This window comes from Pygoscelis adeliae, unplaced genomic scaffold (genome assembly GCF_000699105.1).
Source record: "Pygoscelis adeliae isolate BGI_AS28 unplaced genomic scaffold, ASM69910v1 Scaffold21, whole genome shotgun sequence".
Taxonomy (NCBI): domain Eukaryota; kingdom Metazoa; phylum Chordata; class Aves; order Sphenisciformes; family Spheniscidae; genus Pygoscelis; species Pygoscelis adeliae.
This window is the reverse complement of record NW_008824243.1, coordinates 8,106,167-8,115,178: the sequence shown is the minus strand read 5'-3', so window position 1 is coordinate 8,115,178 and position 9,012 is coordinate 8,106,167. Positions and strand designations below refer to the sequence as shown.

Below are 9,012 nucleotides of genomic sequence, written 5' to 3'. Positions count from 1 at the left end.
CTAGGTAAAAAAGATCCTTTCTGTGTATTAGAGCTGGGAAACGACAGTCTTCAAACACACACCGTTTACAAGAACCTCAACCCAGAGTGGAACAAAGTCTTCACATTGTAAGTGGATTGCTTTTGAAAACAGGCTAAAGCACCAAAGAGTTAGTAGCTTAACTATAAAAGCTATCGACATTGGGGAAAATACAAAGGTCAAGTTGAAGATATGTAATTTTTTCATAGTCAGAGAGGATGTTAGAGAAATATCAAATATAACTTAACTAATGCCTTTTGCCTTGTTCTTGCATGGAGTTTATTAATAGAAGTCATTAAAAAAAAAATTACTGTGATATTTATAGGAAGAATCATGACTAGACATAATGGAGTCATAGCTGGATCCAAGAGATAATATAACAGAAAGTAGAGACCAGATACTCACGCCTACGTTTTCCGTAGTTTAAAATAAAATGTTTCATCGAACCATGGTAGAATCCTCGTTGAATTTGTAAGTAAGCAGAAAATTAGAGCTCATGTTGTTCCTGATATATCTTCTGAATATAAACTAGTCAAACATAGCTTAGCCCAAATTAGAGGCTTAGATTTTCATGAAAATCAAAGTTTGGGGGGTTTTTTGTGACTTTATTAATAACAAAAGTGATAATTTAGGTATTGCTTTTAGGCAGCACTATTTTTTTAATCTTTCTTTATGCTGGCAAAGATTTTTGTGAATAACTGAGCAAGATGAATGTCTCCAAGTCTGTAGTAGTCTGTGGCAAGGAAGGCGACCGCGAGGGCTGGCAATGGAGCATTTATGACATTTGCACCTGTCCACTGGAAGAACAGTTTGAGAATGATGGACTTCTTGCAAAAGCAACATTCATAAATAGTGGGCTGGATGTGAACACAATAAAAAGTATCTGACCTCTTTGATAGAAGTACCTTGCTGGGTTTCTGTTTAATTCATGGCTGCAGCTGAATGCATGTCTCTTGGAGCCCTTTCTCTTACTTTGTCTGTTCTCAAGAAGTTTCCACTCATCACTGTTTATTCTGAGATTGTGCCAGCAGATGATCCTTGTCGGATGTTCAGCCAACAAAATAAATCTAATAAGAATCCAAAATTATTTTACTTAAAAAGAAAGTTTGTGTCTATACTTCCTGTGGGTCTCAGAAATGTCAGCTATGGACCATCTCTAACTTTCTTATTGCTGTTGCATGGCTAGTCCAAGCACCAAATCTGCAGAGCCAGTCAGGCTCTCGCACCTCTCCCTAGATTTGTGGCTGTTTTTAAAAATTTCCGTTAAGCACCTTAAAAGCTATTGATGATTTAGATTTTGGAGCAGAGTGGATTGTTTTGAGTGGATGAATCCACTTCAGCTGGAGCATTCAATACCACCAGAGAGCTCTTCCCATCATATTCAGATTTTCCACAACGCGCTTATCTGTGTGTGTCACTGGGGGGTTTTAATGTCTTACACCAGTGGCAGCTATATCACATGGAAAATGATAAAGGCTTGGAAAGGAATATGGAAGTATGGTTGCAGAAGAGGCAGGTTTCAATATATTTTAAAGCCTTAATGTCTTGAAAACAGTGCATTTCATGGCTCTTTGGTTGCCACTAGTGTCTGGGTCACATCACATGCTGTGGCTGCAAGCTGGGGAGACAACGAGGTGGCTTTTGGGTTCAGACTCTGCTCCGTGAGGAGCAACTCCACCATGTCGCAGGTAGAGGTGCTGGGAGCAGGACTGCTCTGAAACAACCTTATTTTGGACAGAACAGCTGCACTCAGTTGAATAATAAACACACGCTGTACCGTGTATCTCTTTCTTTAACTCTAGCACATGGAAAAAGGAAAAGAGGAGGTAATGAATGCAACTCACAAGTCATCTCCAGTTACCCATGCTTTTGAAGGCACACAAATATAACTTTTCTCAAATGAGACTCTGATTTATTAAAGATCTGATAAATACTTACGATTGAGTACCTGCTGCCACATCAGTAGAACATTTGCACTGAATGGAACAAAAATATTGTACATTTGGCCTTTAATTAGGGTTGTAAGATTATTTTTTTAAGTAACTGATTTTGTTAGTACCTTAAAAGGGAGATAGTTGTTCAAGTCAAATGAAGTTACATGAGTTTTGTTTCCTGGATTATTTTTTTACGGTCCTGAAGCCTGGGTTTGAATTCAGCCTTCAACCTCTCCCAGTCACCAGCTTTCTCTGTTGGAAAGCTGAGTTCTGTACTGTTAGCATCAATATTGATGCAGAAAAATGTCACTGTCTGGTAGTTATTTTTTTCACCTAGTTATGGGACTGAAACATGAGGGGGGAAAGCTTGGGGAATACCCATCATTTGATTCATTTTTTGGGGGGAATTTAATTAAATGCTAGTTTTATACTCCAAGGTAATACAAACTTAATTAGTAAAACAGTATTCTCAGATCTTTGTGGAGGAGACTGTGTGTGTATCGAATATTATTTTTTTAAGTGTCTGCACTTTTCGTTCCAGTCCTATTAAAGATATTCATGATGTTCTGGAAGTGACAGTGTTTGATGAAGATGGAGATAAACCCCCTGATTTTCTTGGAAAAGTTGCCATCCCTTTGCTGTCTGTAAGTTACTTTTGCCACGTATATCATTCAAACATTGATGGTTTTGCTGGGAACGAGTTGCACTTCTTTTCCCTGTAGCACAAAGCAACACAGATTTAGAGATAAACAGATTTTGTGATGTATATATGCCTTAGTTGGCACTGTTTATAGTTCTCCTTAGTGTAACGAGCATTGCCAACCCATTTTAGTACAAGTTTGGTTGATTGGAAAGAAAATTGCAGAAGTGTTTGTACTTCATCAGTACTATATGCCATGTAGGTCTGAAAATGTAATTGCGTCGTTCTGTATGTTTCCACATCATCTTCTGAAGGCAACATTTTAAGCATGTCTTTGTCTTGCTTTTTTACTCCAAGAAGGTAATTGCACATCACAGTAGGATTGACTAGAGATAGCTGTTGTTATTGGCACAGCTGAATAAAATTACCTAAAAGGGGTGTTTTCTACTCTGTAGTGCTTTTAAAGACTGGTGGCTTTTGTTCTGTAAACAAATATGTGAAGAGTGAGTGCTACCATGGGAGTATAAAATCAAAACTGGAAACAAAGCGAGCTCAGGGGAAAGCGGTTGCTCTGGAGATTAAGGAGAGTTGAAGCTTTTTCAGAAATGGCCAAAAAAGGCCAAGCTAAAGAGAGGGGAACATAAAATGGTCATTAAAAGACATTAATAGAGAAATGGGGGAAAAGCAGCTTTGTGTTTGGTAAGACTGATTTAATTTTGGAACAAGGCTGGTGGTAATAGAGTGAGTAAACCAGATCAAGAGGATGTAAAGAGCTCCATGTGTATGTGCAGTATCACAGAAGATTCTGGTAACTTTTGCAGTAATGTTTGGGAAGAACTTTCTATGCTGTGGCTTTTATTAAAACAGTTAGTAGATGAGGCTTGAAACATCATGGGACTCCTGTGCTCATATCAGTCAAGTCGTGTAAACCTGTTTAACAGTAAGCATGGGGGTTTCCTTGAGTTTTGAGGCACTGATGTTTTGCAGTAGGTTCCCTGTGCAGAAGAGAGGGTGTGACGGGTATTTATGCAGCGAGTACTGCGTTGAGCCCTGTACAAACATCCATGCTTGCAATATAGAACATGAATCAAGTGATACATGCAGTAGTGAGATGCTTTTGGTAATGCACAGTGCGATGGTGTGGGTAATAGCACGCTCGAATAGGCGGACGGTGAATCCTGATTGAAATTATAGAGTACAAAATTGCAGTATTGTTTTGAAACATCTCTGTGAAAGCATATTCACCTCTGCAGAAAGGCTGGCACACATCTTACGGTTAAGGCAAGAGTTTGTCTTTGAGTTTTAGAGGTGGACTGCTGCAGGAAAGGCAGTATTGCAATAGCGGGTTAGTGGGGCTCTGTCCTAGCAGAGACTGGAGAAATGGGAGGTTTCTAGAGGGGAAGGCAAAGGTCCCATCTGATCAAAGTGGGCCATGTAAGCCCCACAGAGTCAGCATAGTTTAGGTAAGGGACCAATCAAGATCAGAGAGAGGAACTGCAAACGTTTGATGTTTCCAAATAAATAATGAACTGCCCAGAAAACTCTTGAGCTGTCTTAGAGGGTGTGATCCCAACCTAAGTAATGCTTCGTAGTGGTAAAGAAACAGGCTAATGTGCTCCAGTTTTGTTATTATTTTGCCTAAATAATTGTATTTCTTGTGTATGTGAATTAAAAGCAATGTGGCTTCTGAATCTCTTCGCAAAAGTGTGTTTGTTTTCATCCACCGTGTGCTCTTTCCAAGTTATACTGGAGTCCAGAACAGGGGAACCCCTACAATTTGGGGATAAGAAGAACCTAAGCTATAGAAGCTGAGGAGTAAATACTGAGCTCTTGGTGCCCCACACACTGTCGTGTGCTTTGCAATCCTCTTTCTTCCGTGGATCGGACTGCAAGTTCTTTTTGAGGCTGGGGATATTTTAGATTGTTTGTCTATTTTAGTGGCTTGAGTTGTCAATATCTCCAGTTTTAGAACAATATTAGAGTCAGTTGGGCATGGAGCATGATTTGATGTTTACAGGGAGGAAAAAAACCGCTTAACATCTTTTATTCCATTTTTGATCACTTTGTTAATTTTTCCCCAAGTCCTCGTATCTCTGATGTTACTGGAAGAGAGTGGCTGGAGCAGCTGCTCTCCTGCAGATCCAGTGCTTGCCAAATGGTCTGCATGATCGGCAGCAGGCTGTGTGGGCTCACAGTGAGAAGATGTTAGATTTGGATTTTCTGTTGATTTTATAGGCATTTGTCAAGTATCCCTTAGGAAGCATGTAACAAGGCAGAGGAGGGGAGTGCATGTGTGTGATAATGTCCAAACTATTCAGCGTAGGATGTTTTGTCCAAGGTTTGAGACCAAAAAAAAAAAAAAATTGTTTATGCTTTCCCTTGCCAACTGATCATCTTCCGTCCCGTCCAAACTTCTCTGCCTCCTATTTCAGTCAAATCCAGTGTAAATATATTCGTCTCTGCTTCTGATTAAAAAACATTTTGCACCTATTAACTTAGTCTGCTCAGACAGAGAAGTGCAATTTTCTAAGCTCTTTTTCTTGAAATGGGAATTTTGATGTATGTTGTCATTTTGACTATAAATTTGAATGTATCCTTTGAACCATTTAGATAAATATGCTGAAAGAGAACAATAGTTAAAGACTCAAGGAAGCCTCACAAATCACATAAGCTTAATTTCTCCTAGGTAATCAGGCCTAATATTTGCCTTGCATTAAATTCCTTTTCAAAAATAGAAGTGCCTTTTTTCCTGTTAAAAATGCACAAGTTTGACTTGTGAGCTGTCAGCACGTGAAGTAAGTTTACTTCAGGAATTGTTCATGGATGACTAGATTCTTTTTCTTAAAGAAAAATTGCCTTGAATAAAGTATATGTTGGAGGGATATGAAATGTTTGTTTAATTTGACAACGAATTTTGGTTTAAATGTGTTCAGGAGTCTTACACTGGTGTTTTGCAAACATGCGTACACCTTCATGGCATTAACATTAACACACAAATAACCTTACTGCACAAAAATTCAGAGAGAGTGAAATTACTTATGCTTTCCATTCATCCTTGACTGTGATCTAGGCTTATTGCAGGCACCAATTAAGAAATGTAAAAAATTGGGCAGCATGAAAAGAGTTTTAAGGTGTCAGATGATGAATAAAGCTGCAAACTTCATGTTCTTCAGATAGACATGATGAAGCAATATTGGATGAATACACATTTTGCTTTGTTTCTCATACAGCTCTATCAATAATGCATTGTAGAGACATTGATTTTGGTAGCAGTACACTGAATTTGGGGGACAGAGGGAGAGAAGTTGTTATTTGCTTGCATTTTACCTTTAGTTCTTCCATGTTAATCAACCTACTGTACTTTTTTTTTTTCCTCCTGCCCTTCTTTTTGTCAAAGTACTGTCCTCCTCTAAAGCACGTATAAGAGACCTCATCTCAAATACAGCTCTGGTCAGCCACATTCACAGAAGCAGAATTTAAACTGGAAAAGACACAGATTAGTGCTATCAAGATATTCAGCAAAATGGATCACTCTCTTGCCATAGGTCACCTATAGAGTCTGGCTTGCCTAACCTTTGGGCTGACAGGGAGATTGCTTTCTCAGAGCCTGGGGAACAAAAGAGAAGACCATTTACACCACTGAACAGAGCAGGCTTTTTTGCTAGAAACTGAAGAAGATCCCAGGGAACAGAGAAGAAGGGCAAAAACTTCATTGCTTCAAGAAAGGACTTTGATAGGTTTAGAAGTTTTGTAGGTTTTGGGGGACTTGAACTAATTATCAAAGAAGTCCTTTCCATCTCTGTGTTCCTTTGTTCCTTAGATCTTAGTAAAAGCAACCATGTTTCTCTTTGTGAGGGTCTGTCTTTTTTGTTTTGCTTCACGAGTCTCCTATCTCCTAGAAGGCTGCAAGTTATTAGAGATGTGGGAGCGTATAATGTGCTTCAATGAATTTGAAAGCAGAGAATATCAAATATCCTCATGTAGAAAGACCTTTGAGTGAAGAGTTGTATCACAGAATGGAATGTTTTTTATCTGCTGAATTATCAACTCAGCGTAGTCTTCAGCTGCACCCTTTTTTCAGCAAACAGGAAGAGGTCTATGAAATATTTTCAAGTCGGTAGCCAACAATGCAGTGAAAACAAGTAGTGTGACTTTCACAAGCTTAATTGTCTAAAACACGGCCTGGATTCAGAGAGCAGACACCTGACAATTGCAATTACTTAGCACTTGACCATAAGTGCCCAGCCTTTCCCAGGAGAAAGCTTTAGAGTTTGAGAAAAGTGAAAATGCAGCATTTATGCGATAGAGGTAGCTGTGAAGTGTATTGTCTGTTCTGACTTTTATCCCTATCGTGAACCAGAAATTTTGAAATGGGGAAAAAACCCCCACATCTCTTCCAGAAAAAATGACACCTTCTTTCTGAAATTAAATTCTCCCCCGACCATGCACTACTCACTGAAATGGTATCAACAGGAATGTTTTTCTCGAGTGCCACCTAGGATCCTTGTGCTGCCAGGGTTTTCAGCTCCTCCTCAGGCTGCCTGGAAGCCCTCATGTGGCTGCCTGCTTTCTTTCAGACCATCAGCTCCATATCTGTTTGGTCTTTGGATATCAATCCTCTGCCAAGAACCTACTTTGGATCCCACAGAAAGTTGTTAGAAGTGAAATGTTTGGGGCAAAGAGTTTTGGGATGAATGAATGGGCATTTCGTACAAAATCGAATCAAGGTATATTGCAAGACTGGGGAGAAACAAAAACTTCTTTATTCGTGTCCAGGTGGATCAAATATGTGGCTTGCTTTCATCTTTTCCTAGGGAAATATGTCCTTTGATAAGGGTAGGTGTGTGTCTATTACAAGACAGCTTTATGTTATTCAGGGCAAATGGTATGACATTTGTGCATCAGCAATGAGCTCAAGCAGGAATATCAGAGGTCCCAAATGCTTTAGATGAATTACCCTTGGAGAGTAGCCATTAGCCTTTCCACACGTCACGGATGTTGATGTACAGAGGTTTAACCCAGCGTTCCTCTGTCAGGTCATCAATATATGACATTGAATCTGCATCAAAGCTGGATACAGAGTGAAGTTTTCTTAAAATCGATGTGAAAAAAAAAGCCACTAAACCATATTTCTTTGAGACAAGAGCAATGAAAAAACACCCTTTGCTGCGTAAGGGTGCTGTCTTCTCCGTGTTTTGTGTCATATCAATCTCGGCTTTCACTATTTCATTAAAATTCCCAAGCGGTCAGAAGGTTGTTGCTTAATAGATTTAGCATTGGCTGGCTACATCAATACTGTGTTTAGTCACATTTGTTTTACTGGGGACATCTGTGGGAAGAGTTTAGCAAATGTATTCATTCATTTGAAAGGAACCCGGTGCACTTTGGGCCTTGACTGTAAGGCAGTCTCACGTACCTGAACATTTCCTTCAGCTAAAGCACTGCCAGAAGTTGCCTCTGTCTGAAGTGCCTCTGTAGGTCCAAATACTTAATGCACAAAGAATTTTAGCTTTTCTTCCAACTGGTAATTTCCTTTGCATGGTCCTGTATGGAGAAGGGACTGTGATATAGAATATATGAATTGTCCTGTGAAAATATTGATACTGATATTTTGTCTTGTCTGTGTTGATTCAGAACAGGGAAATGCCCCAAATATCAGCAATTCCCATGGCATAAAAATCCTGACACTTTCAGAGGTTTTCTGATGGTGACCTTGCAAAATGAAGCATGAGGGTGGGGTAGGCACTACTGTCCTCATGTTAATCATATGGTTATGGGCCGTTTTGGTCGGTGATTGAGCCCCGGTATGTCATATGCTATTGAGAAGCTTTCAGAGAATGCAGGCATTAGTATTCAGTGAGGATATAAGTCACCATCAATAAAGGAATAATATTGATTATGTCTCTTTAAGGACCTCACCTGCAGATATTTTCACATTTAATTTGAATATTCCTTTCCTTCCCTTTTCCCATAAGTAGATGTAAACATTCATGGGAAAGATAACCTATTTTAGACACAGCTATCAGGAGTATTCGTTGAGTGAAATCCATGTGAATCAGGTATGTAGCAAAAGGTGTTTGGGTGATAGAAGAAATCTGAACTTTCTGACATTTAGGTTCATCCTAGGACCCCAGCCTTGGCTGCTTACCTTTTCCACAGCTGGAGAAAGCATTTATGCAGTATTTGTGAACAGCAGAGACTAGGGAAAAGTAACCAGAGAGGAGAAAGAAATAGATCCAAAACGAAATTAATATGACTGGCTGTCTCTTGAGATTGAGGGAGATGTTGAACAGAATCTGAACTCTGGCCCAAGAACAGCATGCAATGAAAATGTAGAGTATTAAAAGCTATTTTGGATGTTTTCTTCTGGGCACAGTTGAGGCATGCCACCGATCTAATCTCCATGCAGTCATGGGTGTT

The 9,012-nt window shown here is 39.4% G+C and overlaps 1 protein-coding gene across 2 annotated transcripts in view; it reads left to right on the top strand.

The window, feature by feature from the left end:
* The window catches only part of MCTP2 (multiple C2 domains, transmembrane 2), a 110,630-nt gene that overhangs the window by 51,972 nt on the left and 49,646 nt on the right, over window positions 1-9,012 (top strand). For both annotated transcript variants that reach the window (XM_009335173.1, XM_009335172.1), the window contains exons 12-13: window positions 5-107; window positions 2,494-2,596. In XM_009335173.1, coding sequence (XP_009333448.1) covers window positions 5-107; window positions 2,494-2,596 — 206 coding nt within the window. The remainder of the gene's footprint in view (window positions 1-4; window positions 108-2,493; window positions 2,597-9,012) is intronic.